This window comes from Hyperoodon ampullatus, assembly GCF_949752795.1.
Source record: "Hyperoodon ampullatus genome assembly, chromosome: 4".
NCBI classification, from domain to species: Eukaryota; Metazoa; Chordata; class Mammalia; order Artiodactyla; family Ziphiidae; genus Hyperoodon; species Hyperoodon ampullatus.
This window is the reverse complement of record NC_136917.1, coordinates 59,094,991-59,119,708: the sequence shown is the minus strand read 5'-3', so window position 1 is coordinate 59,119,708 and position 24,718 is coordinate 59,094,991. Positions and strand designations below refer to the sequence as shown.

The following is a 24,718-nucleotide window of genomic DNA, read 5'->3' as shown; positions in this document are numbered from 1 at the left end:
TATTTCTTCCCTAGTATTTATTATAATCTGTAATTACCTTACTTGCATACTTATTTCTCTCTTTTCCTGCCTGCCAACCTCAATAAAGCTAGCATCTTGCCTGTTTTGTTTACTACTGTATCCCCAGTGCCTGGCACATAGGCATCCAATAGGTCTTTTGTGAAATGAATGAATGGAGTAAGTAAATGGTCCTGTCCTTGGCCCACTCCCTTAACTACTATACCATATTATACCGTGGTAAATGCTCAACCCAAAATGAAACAACTTGGATGCAGTTTGTCCCTTATCCCTCTAAACGTAAGAGGATGACTCAAAAATCTGGTTGTTCCAAGGCAAAAATAGAGATGTACTATGGAGAGATTGACAGGGATACAGACTAAAACCAGTGGAGATGGCAATACCTAACACACAAAGAGGAAAAGGAAAACTTGCTGAGAGCCAACTATACACTGAACTCAGGTAGTGCCAAGAGAATCTTCTGGGACAAGTCAGAGTCAGGAGACCTTGCCCAGGCTTTAGAGCCCACAGGAACTGTAGCTCTAGGTAGCAGTGTGGCCAGTCACACATCCAGCAGCTCTAATGGAGAAGCTGCCATGGATTAGGCTGAATGGACTATCTCCATCTCTCTCTAGCCAGTGGTTCTTTTTTTTTTTTTTAATTTACTTATTTTTATTTTTGGCTGCCTTAGGCCTTTGTTGCTGCGCACGGGCTTTCTCTAGTTGCAACAAGCGGGGGCTACTCTTCGTTGCGGTTCGCAGGCTTCTCATTGGGTGGCTTCTCTTGTTGCAGAGCATGGGCTTTAGGAGCGTGGGTTTCAGTAGTTGTGGCACTCGGGCTCAGTAGTTGTGGCTCACAGGCTCTAGAGCGCAGGCTCTGTAGTTGTGGCGCACGGGCTTAGTTGCTCCGCGGCATGTGGGATCTTCCCGGACCAGGGCTCGAACCCGTGTCCCCTGCACTGGCAGGCGGATTCTTAACCACTGCTCCACCAGGGAAGTCCTAGCCAGTGGTTCTTAACTTTGTGGGATCACCAACTTCTTTGACAATCTGATGGAAAGCTGTGGATCCTGTTCCCCAAAACAGAATTAAGTCAATAAGCAAAATATTATAACAATTTTGAAAATCAGCCCTGCCCTTTGGCCTCTGTTCCCATTCCAGAACTAAAGAGGCAGGAAGACACTGTGAAGTGGAATTAAAGGAGCACAGGATGAGGTCCACTCCATGAGAAGGAAGTCACCACCAAAGGCAACCAGAGACTCACTGAGCTCACAGCACTGAACACCCACACCACCTTGTCAACGCCTTTGGGCTTCTGTTCAGACAGGTTTGCTGCTGGCTATAAATGCTGAGAAGGAAGAAGACATGTCCAGCATATCCTGGAGGCCATTCCAGGGCAGAGCCCTCAGAAACATTCCAAAGGAGAAAAGCAAAGAGGCAGGAGTAGGGACGAATATTCTTCTCTTATGGTGGCTCTACTACAGACCACATGGATGGCTCTGCTTTCTAGTATAAAAAGACAGGAGCAACAAGACAAAGCAATAAGTGCTCCTACTGATGATCTATGGTCAGGTATTGGAGAAATCACTTCCCATAGTATTAAAACCAACAAATAAAAAGCTCCAAAATCATCAAGTTCCTAACTCAATATTCTTAAACGAAGAAAAATCAGACTTCTTATTCAGAAAATAAGACTTGACTTAGATGTGAGAAAAGACTTCCTAAGTACTTTGAGACACTGAAGAATGTATGTATATGCATGCTAAGGATGGAGGGAGGTTGATAGGGGTTACGACAACGAGATTTGATTCTTTCTTCGACGGTTCTGAGAAAATAATCATCATATAACCTGGGTTAATCCAGGTTCAGGACTATCTGGAGAGATGGGGAAAGTAAAGATCCTTCCCAGTTTGGGGTGACTATAAGGATGACAAATAGCTCCTTATCTATCATAATATAAAGTTGAATTTTCCAACAGTGAAAAATGCCCAAATCTGAATAAGCTACTTTATGGGCTTGTGAGTGCCACATGGACAGGATGGATGACCTTTTGCCAGGTATATAAAAGAAAAGACTCAGGTAAAAATTGGGTCTCTAAGGTAACTTTCTGCCTCATATCTAACTGCAAAATATTGTTAAAATAATAAAAATCCAAGGACTGAGTAACACTAACCCCACTCAGTAATCCATGATTGATTCCCAATACTTACATAAATAGGCATATCTAGGAGATATTGAGGTCACTGTTCCAAACCATCGCAATAAAGTGAATATTGCAATAAAGCGAGTCACATAAATGTTTTGGCTTCCCAGTGCACATAAGTTATGTTTACACTATACTGTAGTCTATTAAGTGTGCAATAGCATTACGTCTAAAAAAAAAGTAGGTACCTTAATTAAAAGATACATGACAAAAACCAATACAAACCAAAAAACCAATTACAATAGTAACATCAAAGATCTGTTCATCAAAGAACTAATCACAGGATCACCATAACAAATATTAATGAAAAAGTTTGAAATATTGTGAAAATTACCAAAATGTGACACAGAGACATGAAGTGAGCAAATGCTGTTGGAAAAATGGTAGCAATAGACTTGCTCGACACAGGGTTACCACAAATCTTCAATTTGCGAAAAACGCAGTATCTGCGAACCGCAACAAAGTGAGGCGCAATAAAATGAGATATGCTCGTATTAGAACAGGGACAGCGAACTATTTGTAATAATCAGATAATATTTTAGGCTTTGTAGGCCTTATGGGGTGATTTTCCCAACTACTCAACTCTGTCAGTGTAGCAAGAAATCAGCCATAGACAATACCTAAATGAGTGAGCATGGCTATGTTCCAATAAAACTTTATTTATGGACACCGGAATCTGAATTTCAAATAATTTTCAGTCATGAAATATTCTTCTTTCTTCATTTTCTTTCAACCATTAAAAAATGTTAACAACAACCTACCTTCTGGGTCATACAAAAAAAGGCAGTAGTCCCAATATTTTGCTTCAGGCCATAATTTGCTGGTCCTTGTATTAGATACTTCATGGCTGGTATTTATACTGACCTTTCAAACTGCACAATTCCAGCAGCCCCTGCAACCCCATGCCTCAACCTCCTTCTCCCTTACACAGGAAATAGCAAGCAAAAAAACTTGATAACTCAAGACAAAAAACATAAAAATATAGACTACGAATTGCCCAAAAGCAAATAATCTAAACTGATTATTAAAAAATAAGGCAACTCTTACCATTGGAGAACTTCTGAAAGCCTGTTTTAATATAGACTAACAAGAGGAAAAGTTGGTCTGAATTAAAGACTTTAAAATGCAATTTTATTGCTCACCAAGTAAGTATTACTGCAAAGCAGAAGGCCTAACAGGCCTATTTTAATGAATAGATGACTCATCTGTAATCAGTGCATTAATTGTTGGGATTCAAATGGGTACTCTTAAAGTACTGGGAAAAATGGCTTCATTTTTAAAGCAGGTTAAGCATTCCCCCTACAGCCTTTTTTAAAGTATCAATTTGCTTTGCAGACCATAGAAGTAAACATCCATAAAACCCTGACAGATTTATCACAAATTCTAAGCTATTAAATTTCAAAAAAATTTAAAGCCATGTGTATTTGGGTAAGAAACAATACATTGTCATTACTCTCAGTATTACAGGGTCAGTGCTGTCAGTCTCCCAGTCCCTAGGGTTGACACTATACCTTTTGCCTTTTTTCAACCCTTTCAAATTATTTCGAAGCTTGTCCTCATCTTGGAGTTTCACTTCTCTTGCCCCAGTCTGGAGATTCAGCCGCACATGGGATCCTGCAGGAACAGCATGACCTAAAAGCCAAGAAGAGAGGAGGCTTATGACGTATACAGTACATGGAGGGACACTGCATGTGAAAAATTCCTTCAAGCGAAGTGCATAGCACAAGTTATCTTGGAAAGATGAGGTAAACTCCGAGCATAAAAGAGTAATGATGTAGCAAGAATTCAAGTTTTCTCAATTCTGGCAGGATCATAGCAAACTCCACGTTACATCAACCACTGTGCCTCCATCAGAGAACCAAGGAGCCAGGGAAACACCACTCCAAGACAAGCTGTTCTGTTCCTGCCATCCCACTTCAGCAGGGAGTTTCTATATCTTTGCCTAAGAATTAAAAGGGAACTTGAGTACCTGAGTGTATGTGTATAATGATCCACTTCTAACCTCAAACCCATCCAAAATGCCTCAAGGATTTTTTAAAAAGGTATGTTCAGAGTAGAATGGGGAAACCTATCTCTGGGGAGGCTCCCTGAATTGGGGGTTAAATGATGCAAAAAGTGAGACCCAGACTGGGAATAAAGGGAATCCCAAATAGATGGTGCCCTTCATGCAAAGACTCAGACACAGAAACTGACAGGCCACATTCAGGAGGCAGGGAGCAAGAAGAGCTCCGAAAAACTGGAAGGGCTGTGGAGGCTGCTGTCTTGATGTGCCATTGGAACCCCAGTTTGGGTAGGAAAATAAAAGGTAATGGCTGAGGAAGTTGGTTCTGGGAAAGATGAGGCCAAATACTGGCAAGAACAAGAAACTGGTAACTTCTATCCTATTCCTATGATCATGGGGCAAGAGGTAACTTCTTTTAGCATTAATTCCATCTCCAAGGGAGTTCCCTGGTGGTCTAGTGGTTAGGATTTGGTGCTTTCCCTGCCGTGGCCCAGGTTCAATCCCCAGTCCGGGAACTGAGATTCCACAAGCTGTGCGGCACAGCCAAGGGGGGGGGGGGAAATCCCATCTCCAAATGTATGAAAGGGAGAGATTATCTCACCTGGAGAGATCCAAAACCAACGTAACAATAAGAGTATCTTCCCGGCTGAAGGCTAAGCAGGTCATCCTTGATTTTCCCTCTACTTTACACCCCATATACCCAATCTCCCAAATCGAGTGTTTCTCCTGCCATGTCTTCTTTCTTCTTGAATGCATACCTTTCTCTCTGCCCTCCCCACCACTGCCCTTCTCTGAACCATCACCATCTCTCTTCTGGATACTGCCAAAGCCTTCTAACTGGCCTCTACTATCTCCTCTTACCTCCTAATCAAACTGTTCTTTACAATGAATGATTTTTTTTTCTTTCAAAACACAAATCTGACTATGTTATTCCCCTGCCTCGAACCTTTTGATGGCTTCCTACTGTTCTTAAAGATGAAAATCTTCATGCTGGTCAATGAGGCCCTTTTTAGTATCTAGCTCCTTGCCTGCCTCTTCAAACTTGTCCACTCCTCGTTCCCCATGTTCTAGGCCACACTGGCCTTCTTCCATTCCATGAAAGGAACCATGCTCCCTCCTACCACAGGGCCATTCCACCTGCTGTTCCTTTCACCCAGAATGCTCCTTCCTACCCCAGCCTCCATCTCTTCATCCTTCCAATCCCAGCTAAGAGTCGCTTCCTCTCTGAGAGGCATCCTCTTTTTCCCCAGACCAGATCTGGCTTCCCCCTAAAGGTTTTCACAGAACACCATGACCCGTTTTCTTTCTCTTTCCTTCTTTTTTTTTTTTTTTTTTTGACCACCCCATGCAACTTGCAGGGTCTTAAGTTTCCCAACCAGGGATTGAACCCGGGTCCATGGCAGTGAAAGCACCTAGTCCTAACCACTGGACTGCCAGGGAACTCCCTGCCATGACCCTTTTTCTTAATAATACTTACCACAATCAATAGTTATATTTTAGCTTATCTTCAGGGTCTATCACATATGCAAGCATATAGTAAACCCTCAATAATTATATATTAAGTGAAAAATCAAAAATGGAAGAGAGAAAATCCTAGCTTATCTAGAGATGTGTGGAAATGCCAACAAGGATTTTCACTAGGACAAGTAGATTCATAATAATTCATAATAATTAGTAGTCATAGTTATTTTTAATAGTAATTGTACTAATAACATAATAACAATAATAATAATATCTTGAATTTTCAGACTTTTGAAATTAGAAATAAAAAAGAGAAAAAGTACATGACTTTAAAAGTTTCAGAACATAACAGGTTAGACTGTGCTAAGCTGGCCAAGGAAAAGACTAGGATCTTATGTGAATCCATTTATTTTATCTGGGGAAAATTCCAAAATTACTCCCTTCACATAAGCCACCATAGGGGGCAAGAGCAACCACAATAACATTAACTTAAAATACAGGTTACGCTCATTTAAAATACATGAAACCAGCCACGGCAGCAGTGGCAGAGGCAACAGAAAACACAGTATTTCAAAGGTTTCCACCCCATTGGGAAAAAGGCCAAGTTAGAGAGTGTGATCTGACCTGCTTCCTTCTAGGGCCTCTCTGAAGGGACCAGGACACTGGAGAAGAACAGAACAGAGGCAAAAAGTCACCAGATACATGCAGGGATTGGGAGGTAGAGGGGAAGGGGAAAAGCAGAAAATAAGACAGGAATCCAGAAAGGCAAATAGGCCTGCAAAGCCTGCGGTGTCTATTTCCCTAACCCTGGCTCCCTGAGGGGGAAGAAAATAGGTGGTAGACTGCATCATTGTCACCAGTTCTGTTCCATCCACCCCCTTTACCATGTGACCTCACAGTCCTTCCTACTAGTAGTAGAGTGTACTTTCCCAACCTTTGACTTTGGACTTAGCCTGTGACGTGCTTTGGCCAGCAGGATGTTAGCAAATGTGCCACAGAGGTTTGAAATGTGCTTGTGTGCTTGGCTTGTCTCTTGGAATTGTGTATCACTGTGAGAAGAACATGCTCTACTAGCATTCTGATCCAAGAAGGATGAGAGATCCATGGAGCAGACCTGGACCCAAAGTGCAGACTGGAGATGAACCCAGCTGAGCCCAACCACGGTCAGCCAAGTCTAGCCTATTTGCAGACATGTGAACAAGAATAAATGACTGGATACCTTTTTTAACTTTTTACTTTGAGCTACCTTTAAATGTACACTTGCAAAAATAGTATAGAGAGTTTCCATATATCACTTACACAGCTTTTCCCAATGTTAATATCTTATATAGCCATAGACAGTTACTGGGAAGTTAATACCAGTAACCAAACTAAAGATCCTTTTCAAACCTTACCAGTGCTTCCACTAAGGGCCTTTTTTGTTCCAGGATCCCATATGGCCTTTGGTTGTTATTTCTCCCTAGTTTCCTGCACTCTACAACAGTTCCTCAGTCTTCCCTTGTCTTTCATGACCCTGATACCCTCAAGAAATAAATACTTATCAGTTATTCAGAACTGTCTGGTTCTTGGCATGATTAAACTCAAATCATGCCACCTTGACAGAAGAACAACAGAAATTATGTCATGCTCTTCTCAGTGTATCATATCAAAAGGTTCGTGATGTCAACATGTCTTATACTGGTGATATTGGTCTTGATCAACTAACAAAAGTAATCTATACTGAGCTTTTCCACTGTGGTAAACAAAAATCATGGCAAACTACCAAACTGTAGAAAACAGGCTGGCGGTTTCTCAAAATGTTAGACAAAGAGCTACCATATGAACCCAGCGATTCTTCACCTAGGTGTATTCATGAGAGAACTAAAAACATATGTTCACACAAAAACTTGTACATGAATATTCACTGTAGCATTATTTATAATATCCAAAATGTGGCAACAACCCAAATGTCCATCAACTCTGAGAAATGAACAAACAAAATGTGATCTATCCATTCAGCAGAATACTATTCAGCCACTAAAAGGAATGACATACTTCAAATCATTAAACTGTATCTCAATAAAACTGGAATAAATAAATAAAATACACAGTAACTTTAAAAAAAGGAATGAAACACTGATATATACTATAACATGGACGAACTTTGAATGCATTAAACTAACTGAAAGAAGACAGATACAGAAAGTCACATATCATATGATTCCTTTCATATGAAATGTCCTGAATAGGCAAATCAACAGACATAGTAAATTAATGGTTGTCAGGGGCTAGGGGAAGGGAGGAATGGGGAATGACCACTAATAAGTATTGTTTCTTTTTGGGGTGATGAAAATGTGGTGATGGTTACACAATACTGTGTGTATACTAAAAATCCCTGAATTGTTTAAAAAAAAATCATGGGGGAAATATTCTGAGATTACACAAATCCTCTTTTTCCTCAAACCTTTGCACACCATTAGAGGGGTCCGTTTGCAACAATTACCACTGTGGAGACGGTCTAATAGCAATTTTCTACTCCCCTCCTTCCTTACACATTTATTAACTGAAATTTCACTACAAGGAAAAACTGTTCCTCCTCCATCTACTTAATTATTTACTTTATCAATATGTTCTCATGGATATTTTATTCTATGAGTTATAATGCAATATTATCATTATTTTGTTGCTCAAATTATTTCAGCTTTGGCAACTAGGAGCTCCTTCAGGTTAGCTCTTGTGTTCCTTTGGCAAGTCCCTTTGCCCCATCATTTTCTTTTTTCAAGTACTTCCTTACTTTCTGGATCCATAAGATGCTCCAAGTTTATCTTGCATTTTCCTTTTCCCAGCCCTGGAATCAACCATTTTTCAAGGAGTCCTAGTTTTTTACTGAAGAACAGTGTTTAGAAACCATGATCTGCATGATAGGTGTGCTCATTACTACTAGGTTGTCATTGCTTCTGGGCTCTCTTTGGGTCAGAGATAAGAAATTTATATGTGTGTATACATATACATATACATATATGCACATATACACATCTGTATTTCTACATCTATTTGTCTGTGGACCTCTTAAAAACTACAAGTTTATACTGATACCTCAGATTCCAATCAGCCCCACAGGGTTCATCTCCCCCATTTCCTTATTTGCAACTTCTTTCTCCAATAGTGAGAAAACTAGCTCTTTTTACCTGCAATAATTTATTGTTCAATACTAGTACACATACAAAGTAGTTTCAAAATTGCTAACCCATACCCCTGTGAGAAACACATTTGACAAACTAGATTACAGCATTTACATACAGCTCCTTTGTCTTTAATTTTACAGTATCTAGTCAAAGTTATCATTTCACAAGGTCACTTAGGTTAGTTCCATTCTTCCCTACCCCCATCAGTATGATTATGTTATCAATTTGGTTCATTTGTTAGTGTCTGTGTTCCACTTTGTTGTTTCCATTCCTCCACATCCTGGTTGGTTCAATTTTTTATTTGGGGGCATATGAAGGGTACGTGAACTATTACTATGGTTCTAAGAGTCAAAGCTATACAAAAAGAAATTACTGTCGTTTTAAAGCTGAGTTTTGAGTGGTTTGTTTATTGTGGCAATTCATTCCAGTGGTCCCGAAACAAGGAATTTAGAAGTGTCCAATATAAAAAAGAGTTCTTTTTTTCTGAAATTACATCATTTCTATCTTTTTAGTGTTAAAATGTCCTTTTATAAAATGAGATAATGATGATGGTGGATGATAGTGGGTTGTTTCTATGTTAAGGCCCTTAACTCAGCAAAGTAAAGAAATTGGCCTTTGGTCCCCCGAACTTTCTTTTAAAGTTTTCTGGTCCATGAAACACCATAGTCTAGAAACCACCCATCTGTTCTACCAACATTCCCTAGGACGTTTGAGAATTATTCCCATGGTACACTTTAAATTACTGAATTTTATGGTATATAAATTTTATCTCAATAAAGTTGTTTTAAAAATTAATTTCTTTGGATAAAGCAGTACTTCTCCTTTTGAATCCCGGGACAGCAATTAGGCTATCAGATATAGTACAAGGTGACAGCAAGCATTCCTAGGGGCCAAGAAAAAGCTAAGTTCAGAGCCTAAACACAAACCCAGAAGGATAGTTCTGGGTAGGGTAGAAAGAAGAAAATGAGCCTAGAAAGCCTGAGGCCATCAAACACCTAGGCAAGAGGAATACTGGTAGAAGGGCAGGTAAGAAATATTGATCCAAGATGCAGAAGCCAACTCAAATGCCCATGGGAGGCAGGCAAATAAGAGAGATGAGTGAGGAAGGCCATCTGTAAGACAACAGGGAGTGGTGAGGGCTGAGAAAAAAATGCCCCCTCTGAAAGCATTCAAATTTTAAAATACAAAAGCTAAACAAAACATATCTATATATGGAATTCAGCCCACAGCCAATTTGTTACTACTGGAAAAGATGTTTCACCTATTGACATATCTTGCCTGACTCAGTATTTGTCCCAACTCACCCAAGTGCCCAGTGATTAGAAACTTAGCCCTCCTGGGCTCAGAGTGGCAGCATCCTGCTTGGGTAGTGCCCACAATGAGCCTGCTGTGCAGTCTGACTGCCCTGCTTCAGCGGAGACAGGGCCAATTGAGATGGATGCCACAGTGCCCTGGTTTCTGCGTTGGCATCAGATGCCTCGCGAGTTATATGTCTTTGGGAGGTGTCTCTGTAGGCTTTTGCCTGGAAACCTCCCCCTCCAGGGACTTCCAGGCTCTTTCAAGTCAAACCTGGACACAATGGCAGAAAATCAAGGGCTGCCGCGGCACAGCCTGCTCAGATGAGAACTGGCCATGAGACCATGAGCACTGGAACTCTGCTACCCACTCAGCTCTTTCTTTGAGGGCCAGGTAAATTCAGGCAAATTCCTTTTTATTTTTTAATCTTCATGCCCTTATGTGTCAAATGACAAGAATCTATCATGTCTGCTTTCACTGTGTTAGACTGTTGTGAAGAATAAATGAGAAAACACTGTGTCAGTGCTCAGAAGAAGTTAAAAGTGCTTCAGGAAACACAGCCCCGAAAAGGTAAATGTCGGGCCTTCCCTGGTGGCGCAGTGGTTGAGAGTCCGCCTGCTGATGCAGGGTACACGGGTTCATGCCCTGGTCCGGGAAGATCCCACATGCTGCGGAGCGGCTGGGCCCGTGAGCCATGGCCGCTGAGCCTGTGCGTCCGGAGCCTGTGCTCCGCAACGGGAGAAGCCACAACAGTGAGAGGCCCGCGTACCGCAAAAAAAAAAAAAAAAGGTTAATGTCAACCAGAATGAAACAAAGACATTTTATTTATCAAGTCCTGTAGGTATGTGTTAACACGAGTAAAAATTCCCAATTACGCCGAGTTTCTAAAGGGCAGGGACGAATTACTTGTGCCCACAGCTCAGGCTCAACTCCAGGCACACAGTAGGCCACCAGAAAGGTCAGCTTGAATGCCAGCCCCCTGGCTCCCACTTCCAAGACCAGAAAGAATAGGAGGAATACGGGACAGGAAGCAATGCCACTCACCTCCAAGCTCCTAACCAGGGCTGGTCAGAGCTGAGACTTTACAAGCACAGTTGCCATCGCTACCACAGCCCTATCCTCCTGCTTTTTAATTCAAAAACCCCTAACAAGTCCTGGCAAGATCCCTGCCTCACACAAATGAGCATCTATCCTGTCTCCAAGGCAGGACTTGAACTGAACCAGTAACAAAAAAATGTGCACAAACCTCTCTAGGGTGCTGAACCCTGAACCAATGCTTAATGTTTTTTGAAGGGAAACACAACTGGAGATCTTTTTTGTAAGCAGCAAAACACAGAGTGAACCAGTCTGTATTGTCATTACATTTATGCATTTTCTAAAAGGACTAAACAATGGCAAAATGAGAAAAAATAAAAATATTCTCCAAACTGATTTTTTACTCCGCTGCATAATCTACAGTCTGAGCAGGGCCTTAGAAGAGTTCTCTGGCATGGCTTCCAAGCAAGGGTGGAAATCCATCACCTGCATTAAAGCCCTTCAGATCAAGAGACTCCACAGTCTTCCTCTGGGAACAGCTATCCTCATAGCTCCCACCACATTCCAGAAGTACCCTCCAAAATTTTATCTGCTGTGACCTAACCAGTGTCTCCTTTCCAGTTCTCAAGGAGGACAGACGACAGCTGGGCACCAACTTCTGTATACAGAATTCACAACAGCAGTGGTCTTCAAGTACAAGGACTAGCAATGCTACTTGGAAGATTTCCTGTTACAGTTGGAGAGGTACTCTGAACAGCCATCAGGACAAAGGCTCAAAGTAACCATATCCAGGACACCGTGAGCCTCTTTCCACAACTGGCTAGTCAACAAGCATTTACTGAGGATTAGGTAAGAGCCTGCCTGCTCTATTCTAGGCATTCCTTCTACCACACTTTACTGTGTACCCACTGAAGAAAGCCACCTGCTGTGTTGGGCACTGGTAAAGATACCACATTAACAAAACCAATAGCTGCCACTGAGGAATATGAAGTAAACGAGGAAGAGGGGTAACAATATTTAGAGTCCCAAGTCCAGATAACAGCTTTCAGGCAAGCAAAGAAGTGGGCATATTCAGGGGACAATGAATAACTCCATTTGAAGCTCAGCATGTAACAGAAAGAGAAGGAGCAAAGAGGCTAGTTAGAAAGCTATTATACTTGACCTAATCAGATATAATCAAGCCTGAATGAGGGGAATGGGTAGGGAATGGGAAGAGTGAGACGGAGTAAGGGATGACAGTATTTTGACCAGAAAAACTTAGGAATTCTATCTGACAGGGGTCAGTCCTCCTTCCCTCAAAAGCACCAGACCTTTAAGCATGTGCAGTGACTCCTCGGACCAGCCCAGGAGACCTGTCAGAGCCCCACAATTTAGTAAATCCACAGGTAAAGGAGAACAGGGGAGAAGGGGCAGAGGGGCTACTTTCACCCAGAGACTCAGGATGGGTATCCCACACCTGTTTCCTAGCCCACTGATTGCCTCTGTTCCCCTTTTATCTCTACCCTCAATGTGTTCCATGCTCCTCTTTAGCTCAGAAGACCCAGTGAGACTAACAGATATATAGCACAGCCCTTTAATCAGGGCACTTGAGCTTTTACATCCATGTTGGGAACTGGTTTTCAACAACCCTATTTATTGCTATAGTCTACTAGTTCCTGCCATTTCTTTTTTTAGAGATATTGTCCCACACCCTACTCTCTCAACCCTACAAAACGTTAAATATATTCAGATTTCAATCCATTTTCAATTGTGCATACATGTATCTGTTGGGGATGAGGAGACAGGGGAAAGACTTGAGAAAATTAGAGGGATTTCCCTGGTGGTCCAGTAGTTAAGAATCCATCTTCCAAAGCAGGGGATGTGAGTTTGATCCCTGGTCAGGGAAGTAAGATCCCACATGCCACGGAGCAACTAAGCCCGCACACCACAACTAGAGATCCTGTGTGACACAACCACAGAGCCCACGCACTCTGGAGGCCACACACCACAACTACAGAACCCACGTGCTCTGGAGCTCGCATGCCACAATTAGAGAGAAGACCGTGCACCACAACTACTGAGCCTGGGCACCGCAACGAAGAGCCTGCATGCCACAACAAAGACCCGATGCAGCCATAAGTAAATAAACAAATGAATGAATGAATGAAAAGAAAATTAGAAGAGGAAAGGAATCATTACGAGACCAAAGGCCAGGCAGTTCTTCCAGCTCTCTAATCCCACTTAGGAATTATTGAGTCAAATAAAACCACATTTTGAAAAGTCTCACTACAATTTAAGTTAACCATAAGATACTGGCAATGAGTTTCACTTAATAATGAGGAGGGGAAAAACAGCAACTGGGAATGAAGGAGTTAAATGTGCCCCTTTCCCAGGGGTCAGGGATCTTAGTTCCACTACAGCTCATTTTCTGGAGAAGACTCAGGGATTCTAGAGTGCCTGCATTTCCCACCCAGGCACAATTTCATTAGCAGCTCATTAGCAAGAGTGGCAACCATTTCTGACTCTTGTTTTTCGTAATATTTATTGGTTAATTGAGACTTTGAACACAAGTTGACTGAGAACCAAATGAAAGTACTAAAACCATTCATTAGTCAAATTTAAAACACAAAGATTATATTTTAAACAAACCCTTTGTTCTCATTTATTTTCCTCAAACAGAAGTCATAATTTAATAAGAGGGCTAAGAAAGCAAATTGCCAAGATACTGCCGTAATTTTTAATCCTTTTTTTCCCCACCACATCAGTCCCCAGGGTTCCTGACATCATAATTGGCTGTTTGTTCTCTTTTACAACACCTGTTACCTCCACAGCCAAACATAGTTCTGTGAATTATTTCAAAACAGTACCAGCTACTCCTGACCTCCACAATTTCCCCAGTACCTGATGCAAAAGCCCCTCAGTTTGGATGCTCCCTGCAGTGGAAAGAGAGGAAATCCGTAAGTATGAGGGGAGCAAGATTCCTAGGGCCAAATTTCTCTCTAGATAAGTTCTAAAGGATGGGACTCAACTCCCTTCCTTTTTGAGGGAGAGGGGCAGAATGCAAACCAGAAGGGGAAAAGATGCAAATGGAGCAATAGATACAGTGTAGAGAAGGCAGTCAAGGAAACAACTGGTCCCAAGTCCTTGCCCCTCATTGTGAGAGGGCCTCCCTTAAATGTAGGCAACATGGACAACAAAATGAGGTTAGTTACCTGAGCCTTCTTTCAGCTATCAAAAATGTAATGACAATCCCAACTTGTTACCTCTTAAAGTTTTAGATCATGAGTATTAAGAGACCTACTAAGCAGTGCTGTGCTTTGCTTTCTTCACCTGCACTGTTAGTCTCACCAGAAGGAGCTAAGCCTCTAGCACTTGGGTGACCTGGGTAGTTATCCAGTCCAGTGGTAGAGAGCACAGGCTAAGGAAGACCCAGGTTCCAGGTCCAGTTCTACCACTTAATAGCTTTGAGACCTTGGGAAAATAAGCTCTGTGGTCCATGTACAGAACAGGGCTCAGAGTACTCACTTCATAGAGTTCACAGAGTTCACTGTGAGGAATAAGAGATAATGCAAGTGGGATGCTTAGGGTTGATCCAGAGTACTCTCAACAGTGGTGTTTGCTGGACTCTTGTCTCTCTCTGACTTGTTCAGTTTTCCCAGCTATGGGACAGGGACCATTACAGATGGTTAGACTGAGTGTTAAGCTCTCAGTACATACTTAATTGAGTTCTGTAGAGGATAAGTGAGTACATGATTTTTGTAGAATTTTGATGTCAGACTGCCTCATTAAGGCTGCAAGAAGTTCAATAACAATGAAGCCTACAGGGCATCCAAATTGAGAGGGCAGCCAGTTAAACCAGGCTTCTACCACACTGAAAAGATGCACTACAGCCTTCCTTGGCTGGGGCCAGCAGTAGGCCAACCAAACCCATGGAGCAGTCCTACCTATCCTATTCCCCAAGTCAGAACAGAAAACAGAGGCCATAACCAGCAGCATGACTTAAGCAAACGTGGGGAGGATTTAAATGAGAACAACTGCCAAGCCAGCAACAAGGGAAAAGGGTTTCAGGTTTCCCGATAAACTTAATTCAAACACAGGCTCAAGCCAGTTTTGTAACAATGCACTATAAGGCTTATAAAAGCAGCTGCCCTGCTCTGGCTTCATGTTTCTCGGGGGACAGTGCTTGCAGGTGCCCACCCAAGCATGAGTGAGAGGTCTAGATGTTCCAGGCCACTGGGCACAAGGTTGGTGCTTCAGCAAACCTGCTAATATGTACACTCCTGACAAGCAGCCTGCTTCACACTCCCAACCCGTCATCACAACAGCTGATGCTGCCCCCAGCTGTGCATCCCCACAATACTCCCAATCCTAAGCACTTAATGTTAACTCTGCAACTGTCACTTGATTATATACACTCTACCTGCTATACAGTCTGAAGTCCCCTACAAGTACCCAGGCAGTGCTTGCAAGTTCCGGCCTTGGTGCTTACTACCATTCATGAGTGGATTCACTCCCTACTGAGTGCTTCTGGTCTGGATCCCTTTTGATAGAAATCACCTCACAAAAAGCCACTGCCAAGACACCCTCTTTCCAACTGCCATTTCAAATTTATGAAAGAAGGCAAACCCTTCAGAACTCCATGGACACCAGCATCGTGAGCTAGAAGGAACCTTAGGAGATCATGAGACCTAATCTCCACTGGAAAGATACATGATCCCTCCTTGTGCCATGCCTCCTGCCATTGCAGCCTGGCGAAGCATCCCCAAGGACAATTCTGTTGGCACTCTCCTTAAAACATTCAGTGGTTTCTTTGCTACCCTCCCAAGTACCAATACTCCTGCTGGTGTTCAGATCCACCTAATACAGCAAAGTCCCTGCCTAACATTCTCTGCCTTATCTCCCCTCATCCACAAATACTCCATCCTCTGGCCGAACTCACCCACGCTTTCTTTGGTCCTTGATACTGCCTCTTCACTTGCTTTTACTCTGTCAAATTAAAATCCATTTTTTAACGGCCTAACTCAAACAATTCTATGCAGTTTTATACATTGTCTTCCCTTCCTTTCAACCTTGAGTGTCTTGCTTATTCCTCTCAAATGGCACTTCCTCTATTCATTGTTTCCTACTCAACTGGGTTCTTTGATACTCATTCAACAGATATTTACTAACCACCTACAATATGCCAGGTTTTAGGGAAATCAAGGATGAGACATGGCCTCTCTACACTTAAGGAAATCACTGGTCTGGTGAGGGAAGCAAATCCATAAAAATATGATACTTGTCAAATTTTCCCCAGTAGGTTAAATTCTCCTTGAAGTCAGGACATCTTTATATTCCTACAGTGCTAAACAGAGTGTCTGGTAGTAAATGTCCACTGTGTGTATGTTCCAAAACAAAGGTAAGTTAGCTTTATGGGAAGAAAAGCAAATAATTTCCTCTTTCTGAAATGTGGGGCAAAGAGATGTATTGCTGCAAAGACAGTCTTTAACATGGGATCATGGGAAAATAAAACCTAATTTAATAAATACAACAAATATTTTTAAATGTGTTTTAATTCCACAGTATCATTCCTCAACCCACAAGTTAAATGAGATAGAGGTACAAAGACTAAGAATTGCACAAAGAGGGACTTCCTTGGCATTCCAGTGGTTAAGACTCCACGCTTCCACTGCAGGGGCACGGGTTCCATCCCTGGTCAGGGAACCAAGATCCCACATGCCACACGGTGCGGCCAAAAAAAAAAATTGCATAAACAGAAACAGAGAGCAAGAGATCAAAACAGAATGAGAGACCTACACTGCTGGTGGGACTATAAGCTGGTACAGCCACTATGTAAAACAGTATGGAGGTTCCTCAAAAAACTAAAAATATAGTTGCCATATGATCCAGCAGTCCCACTCCTGGGCATATACCCAGACAAAACTATAATTCAAAAAGATACATGCACCCTTATGTTCATAGCAGCACTATTCACAGCAGCCAAGACATGGAAGCAACCTATATGTCCATCAACAGATGAATGGAAAAAGAAGATGTGGTACACACACACACACATGCACACACACACACACACACACACACAATGGAATACTACTCAGCCATAAAAAAGAATGAAATAATGCCATGTGCAGCAACATGGATGAAACTAGAGATTATCATACTAAGTGAAGTAAGTCAAAAAGAGAATGACAAATACCATATGATATCACTTATATGTGGAATCTAAAATATGATACAAATGAACTTATGTACAGAACAGAAACAGACTCACAGACATAGAGAACAGACTTGTAGTTGCCAAGGGAGAGGGAGCTTGGGGTTAGCAGATGCAAACTATTATATATAAAATGAATAAATATCAGGATCCTATTGTATGGCACAGGGAACTATATTCAATATCCTGTGATAAACCATAATGGAAAGAATATGAAAAAGAATGTACACATATGTATAACTGAATCACTTTGCTGTACAGCAGAAATCAACACAATATTGTAAAGCAGCTATACTTTAATAAAAAAATTTTTTAAGAAAAAAATGAATGAATAACCAACAACAATTTAAAAAAAACAGAATGAGAGAGAAGCATGGTTGAGCTCTTAACTGTTAGTAAACCACACACATCAGACTTCACGTGGACTTCAGAGTATTATCACCTCTGATTACAGGCTTCGGTGGATGAACTATTGGTCATAGCTCTACAAGTGCTCTTTATCCTTAAACTTTCAAGTATTCCCAAGTCCACCAAACAGAAGCAAAAGAGATGTGGTAGCTAGGAAGGCAACAAGAAGAACTATGTCACCTAAGAACAGTTGGTGAAGACTCTAAAACTGTATGTGAAATATTTAAGTATACAATTACATTTTTCTGAGAAGGTTTATAGCTTCTACCAGTTTCTTAAAGAGGTCTGTAAATCACTCTCCCAACACACATATAAACATGCATACTTTGGAGAGCCTGTAGGCCAATACTGGGAAGGCTACAGAGCAACAGGCATTCTAATACACTGTAGGTAAAGATACAAATTAGTGCAATGTTTTTGGTCATCTGGCAATATCTATTAAAATTGTAAATGTTCATTTCATTTGACCCAGCAGATTCCACTTGTAGGAATGTATCCAATAGAGACATTCGCCAAAGTACACAACTGATATATTGATAGAATGTTCATTACAGCATTTTAATATTTATTTATTTATCTATTTATTCATGGCTGTGTTGGCTCTTCATTTCTGTGCGAGGGCTTTCTCTAGTTGCGGCAAGTGGGGGCCACTCCTCATCGCGGTGCACAGGCCTGTCATTATCGTGGCCTCTCGTTGCGGAGCACAGGCTCCAGACGCGCAGGCTCAGTATTTGTGGCTCACGGGGCTAGTTGCTCCGCGGCATGTGGGATCTTCCCAGACCAGGGCTCAAACCTGTGTCCCCTGCATTGGCAGGCAGATTCTCAACCACTGCGCCACCAGGGAAGCCCTACAGCATTTTAATAATTGCAAACAATGAGAAACAATACAAAATGTCCATCAGTAAGGGATTTACTACACAATGCACTTCATGCCTTCAATGGAACACAATAGTCTCCAGTAAGGACGAGGGAGAATTATCCTGACATAAAAAGATGACTAAAACTAAACAAAAAGAACAAGCTGCAAATACATGATTTCATCTTTCTTTTTAAAGAACATATATGTTAATGTGGCAGCAATACAGTTTTTAATCTATCCAAATCCTCACATTAAAACACTCAGTGACTAGATAGCAAAACCAGCCCTACAGGCAACATTTGTATCAAAACAAAGTGAAAAGACGCCTACAAATCCCCAAACAGAAGTGAAGCAGGTGAAGACAAATCACCACATCTGCATGGTATCAGTCTCTGTATGGGAGGACATAGGAAGCAATGATGTGTCTGACAAACTTGAAAAAGGAAAACCCCATAGTAGTCAATAGGTATTCACACACACACACACACACACACACACACACACACACACACACACACACACACACACACACACACAATAGGCCAGTGGGAGAAGAGCACTTGAACCTAGGAGGGATTTCTCCCAGTCTAATAGTAGGCAAGTACAAGAAACCTGGTGGTAAATTCTCAAGGGGCTAGAGCAATCGAGCCCCACTGAACTCTCAAATTTAATCAACCAGTGCTCCCTACTAGGACAGGGAGGCACTGAGAAGACACTTCTAGAAGAGAAATCAAAAGCAGAACTGGAACAAGAGCAATACAGGAAAGAGAAGATCCAGATAAAAGTGCTGGAAGAAAACAGAGCCAGGAATCCTCATAGAGCAAGCTGCCATGTTGAAAACAACAGAAAGGGAGTACTGCGAATTTTTTTTAAAAAAGATAATTAAAGCCATGCTTCTTTTCTAATTTTCTAAGAAATCTAATTTCACATAAAAATGACCTGAAAAAAGTAATGAGCTCAAATCCTATACAATAACGTTATTATAAGAAAGAAAAACAGAATAAGGAGAGGAGCAACATTCCTATGGATAATGAAAGCAAGCCAGAAAAACATGCCATGAACAGATCAGAACTGCAACTTCCTATTTCAAAATGAGCTAAACACATGTTTTTGATGATACAAGATATTCAAGAATAAAAATAAGAGGTACCAGAACTCAATGAAAGTTAGAAATAAAAGAATAATCACAACAAAAAATTCCTTAAAATAAGTAGAAGGTGAAAGGAGAAAAATTTGAAAAACCAAAAATGAAGGAAAAAAAGTAAAATTTATCAGAAACTGACAAATAAAGACAGACAAAAAAGATCCAACATTAAAGAAGAAAACCCAAAAAAGGAAAGAGAATACCAAAAACTATAATTCAAGAAAAATTTCCCCTAGGGCCTTCGCTGGTGGTGCAGCGGTTACGACTCCACGCTCCCAGTGCAGGGGACCCGGTTTGAGCCCTGATCAGGAACCTAGATCCTACATGCTGCAACTAAAAGAAAAAAAAGATACCACATGCCGCAACTAAAAAGATTCCGTATGCCACAACTAAAGATCCCACATGCTGCAACAAAGATCCCACACGTGGCAACTAAGACCCAGCACAGCCAAATAAATAAATAAGTAAATAAATATTTTTTATAAAAATTCCCCTAAAATAAAAAAAAGTTTTAAAAAACTATGTATTGGGACTTCCCTGGTGGTGTAGTGGTTAAGAATCCTCCTGCCAATGCAGGGGACATGGGTTTAGGCCCTGGTCCGGGAAGATCCCACATGCCGCGAAGCAACTAAGCCCATGCACCACAACTACTGAGCCTGTGCTCTAGAGCCCTCGAGCCACAACTACTGAAGCCCGCACACCTAGAGCCCATGCTCCACAACAAGAGAAGCCACTGCAATGAGAAGCCTGTGCACTACAACGCAGAGTAGCCCCCACTCACCACAACTAGAGAAAGCCTGCGTGCAACAACGAAGACCCAAGGCAGCAAAAAAAAAAAAAAAAAAAGCTATGTATTGAAAGAACACACTGTGTACCTCAGAGAATACTGACCAGGAATGTCTAACAGCAAGATATATTTTACCAAAATTATTGGATTTTAAAGGGAAAAAAAAGATCATTTGGGCATCTAAGTCCAAATTAAGAAAATCAGTCTTATCAGTGTTTCTGACAGCAAAGCCTACTGCCAAAAGCAGATAAATTAACATATTTAAGATATTCAGAGAAAAAAAATGTGAACCAAGAAGTTTATATCTACCAAAGTGACTTTTGGGTATAAAGACCACAAACTTATCATCAACACCCAAGAACTCAAAGAATATTGTTTCAATGAACCCTGACTGAAGAATCTACTAGAAAGCCCATTTCAGACAACCAAAATAACTATAAAGAGACACTGTCATTAAGACTGATGTTAAGTATCAAATATACATAATTATTCATAGAAATAAGACTAAATGAGTGTTAAAATGAAGAAGTATATAATGGCTATATGCTCTGACAATATAGACACAGTACAGCTGTTTACAAATGATGAGCAAACACGCGCAAAAGAATGTTTTTGACTTTTTTCAGAAACCATATCAGGGTAGTAGTATTGCCATTCTGAAACTGTTATATGTATAATATGACACAGGACAAATGAGCAATTATTAGATATTCTAATTGTACACTCTCCTATATCCCAGAACCAGAATTCTTAGTGTGAAAGAAAAGAGATATAGATGTAATATCAAAGAGGCTAAATAAAAATCCTGTACTCCTGAATATGAGTATCTGCTTGAACACATGAAGTATATTATCATATATATTATTAGCTCTTGTCACCTGAAAGACCTGGAAACAATGACCAATGCAGTAGCAATGAGCTACCCTAATGGCCAGATTACAGTCTTAAAACATCATTTCCAATTAAAAGAAACCAGAGCTTCTTAGAGCAATGGCTGATTCCAGTCCTAAGCAGGAAATAAACAACATTAGCCTAGACTATCCTGTCACACCAGACGGCAAAAATGCTACCAATAACTACTATGGTAATATCAAAAGCACTTTGGTTCAAATGACCAAAGACAAGACGATTTCAGTTTCAGTAAAAACAGTAATTGCAATGGGTTGAAACTTACTAAACGTTCTTAAAGGAAAAACACTTAATCCCCTTCAGAGGAAACCTGGGAAACAACTCATTACCTTGAAAACTGAGAAATCAGGAAAAAAAATCAAGCATTTATCCTGTCTTTCCTTTATGAACTATACCACTGGATAACCAAATCGTGTATGAGGGGAAGTGTCTCTTTATAAAAGTTTTACAGCTAAAAGTAAAAAGGAAATGATAGGTTTGAATATCACCATCTTGTAACCCCACAAAAGGAGAGGAACTCCCCAATACAAAAACTCAAACTTATTTATAGTATTGTGAAAAGGATGGAACCTGAGTCTGATTGAGCCTCTGGATCCAGCTGACAATTTGTAAGAAATATTGAGGTCTGAGGATCATGATTAACTGCATCATGAGTATGAAAGCAGCAAAATTCAATCCGGGAAATGGCCTCAGTTCTTCAACAGACAAATTGTAAAGATAAGGAATGGAAAAAGGAATAACCTGTGGATTCAAGGAAACTTAAAGGATATAACAATTTTTTTAATGGGAAACACTTTAGAGTCTGGGTAATATACTATTTTGAAATGCAAAGAAGCAACTACTGTAAAAGCCAGGATAACAGCTACATTTGGGGGGAAGATGTTGCAGCTGGGATGGGACACAGGAGGGGCTTCTGAGGTGCTTGGTAAAGTTCTATTTCTTAACTTGGGTAGGATTTCATGGGTGTTCCCCTTGTAATTCATTAAGTTTTACATTTTTATTTAATTTTCTGTATTTAATTTTATAATACAAATTGTTTAAAAGAATATATTAATATATGTTTTCTCTGGTGAAAAAACTGGACTTAGAAGGACTTCTACTTCCTATGATATACTACGTCTTATGATTTTCTAATGGTGAGCATGTATTACTTTTAGTACTAGAAAATTAAATAAAAATTTATTTTAAAAAGAAAAAACGAAGGGAGCTGGAAAAAAACAAATCAACCATTTGACATCTCTTACTATAGGTTGGCTTCATTTGGGCTCCCTTGAAATACGCTGTTATAACTGGGATCTATCTATAAATTACATACCAGCAACACACACACACACATTCTAAATTGAGAAATAATGACTCAAGAGTACCACATACAGGGCCTGAACCAAGATGGTGGAGTAGAAGGATGAGCTCTCACTCCCTCTTGCGAGACACCAGAATCACAACTAGCTGCTGGGCAATAATCGACAGGAAGACACTGGAACTCACCAAAAAAGATACCCCACATCAAAAGACAAAGGAGAAGCCACAATGAGACAGTAGGAGGGGCGCAATCACAGTAAAATCAAATCCCATAACTGCTGGGTGGGTGACTCACACACTGGAGAACACTTATACCACAGAAGTCCACCCACTGGAGTGAAGGTTCTGAGCCCCACAACAGGCTTCCCAACCTGGAGGTCCAGCAATGGGAGGAGGAATTCCTAGAGGATCAGACTTTGAAGGCTAGTGAGTTTTGACCGCAGGACTTTGACACGACTGGGGGAAACAGAGACTCCACTCCTGGAGGGGACAGACAAAGTAGTGTGCACATCGGGACCCAGTGGAAGGAGCAGTGATCCCAGGGGAGACTGTACCAGACATACCTGCTAGTGTTGGAGGGTCTCCTGCAGAGGCAGGGGTGGCTGTGGCTCACCGTGGGACAAGGACACTGGCAGCAGAAGTTCTGGGAAGTACTCCTTGGCATGAGCCCTCCCCAGAGTCTGCCATTAGCCCCACCAAAGAGCCCAGGTAGGCTCCAGTGCTGGGTCGCCTCCGGCCAAACAACCAACAGGAAGGGAACCCAGCCCCACCCATCAGCAGTCAAGTGCATTAAAGTTTTACTGAGCTCTGCCCACAAGAGCAACAGCCAGCTCTACGCACCACCAGTCCCTCCAATCAGGAAACTTGCACAGGTCTCTTAGATAGCCTCATCCACCAGAGGGCAGACAGCAGAAGCAAGAAGAACTACAATCCTGTTCCTGTGGAACAAAAACCACATTCACAGAAAGACAGACAAGATGAAGAGGCAGAGGGCTATATACCAGATGAAGGAACAGGATAAAACCACAGAAAACCAACTAAATGAAGTGGAGATAGGCACCCTTCCAGAAAAAGAATTCAGAATAATGATAGTGAAGATGATCCAGGACCTCAGAAAAACAATGGAGGCAAAGATCCAGAAGATGCAAGAAATGTTTAACAAACAACTAGAAGAATTAAAGGACAAACAAACATAGATGAACAATACAATAACTAAAATGAAAACTACACTAGAAGGAATCAATAGCAGAAAACCTAGGGCAGAAGAGCAGATAAGTGACCTGGAAGACAGAATGGTGGAATTCACTGCTGTGGAACAGAAGAAAGAATGAAAAGAAATGAAGACAGCCTAAGAGACCTCTGGGACAACAGTAAACGCAACAACATTCGCATTATAGGGGTCCCAGAAGGAGAAGAGAGAGAGAAAGGACCAGAGAAAATATCTGAAGAGATTATAATCGAAAACTTCCCTAACATGTGAAAGGAAATAGCCACCCAAGTCCAGGAAGCACAGAGAGTCCCATACAGGATAAACCCAACGAGAAACACGTCGAGACACATAGTAATCAAATTGGCAAAAATTAAAGACAAAGAAAAATTATTGAAAGCAGCAAGAGAAAAATGACAAATAATATAAAAGGAAACTCCCATAAGGTTAACAGCTGATTTCTCAGCAGAAACTCTAAAAGCCAGAAGGGAGTGGCATGATATACTTAAAGTAATGAAAGGGAAGAGCCCACAACCAAGATTACTCTACCTGGCAAGGATCTCATTCACATTCCATGGAGAAATCAAAAGCTTTACAGACAAGCAAAAGGTAAGAGAATTCAGCACCACCAAACCAGCTCTACAACAAATGCCAAAGGAACTTCTCTAAGTGGGAAACACAAGAGAAGAAAAGGACCTATAAAAACAAACCCAAAACAATTAAGAAAATGGTCATAGGAACATACATATCGATA

General features: G+C 41.1%; 1 protein-coding gene across 1 annotated transcript in view; it reads right to left on the bottom strand.

Annotated features, from left to right (window-relative positions):
- SIL1 (SIL1 nucleotide exchange factor) overlaps positions 1-24,718 on the bottom strand; it is a gene marked incomplete at its 5' end in the record, with an annotated part of 159,064 nt that overhangs the window by 80,991 nt on the left and 53,355 nt on the right. The window contains one exon of the mRNA XM_079701556.1: positions 3,709-3,829. Within this exon, the coding sequence (XP_079557682.1) occupies positions 3,709-3,829 (121 nt within the window). The remainder of the gene's footprint in view (positions 1-3,708; positions 3,830-24,718) is intronic.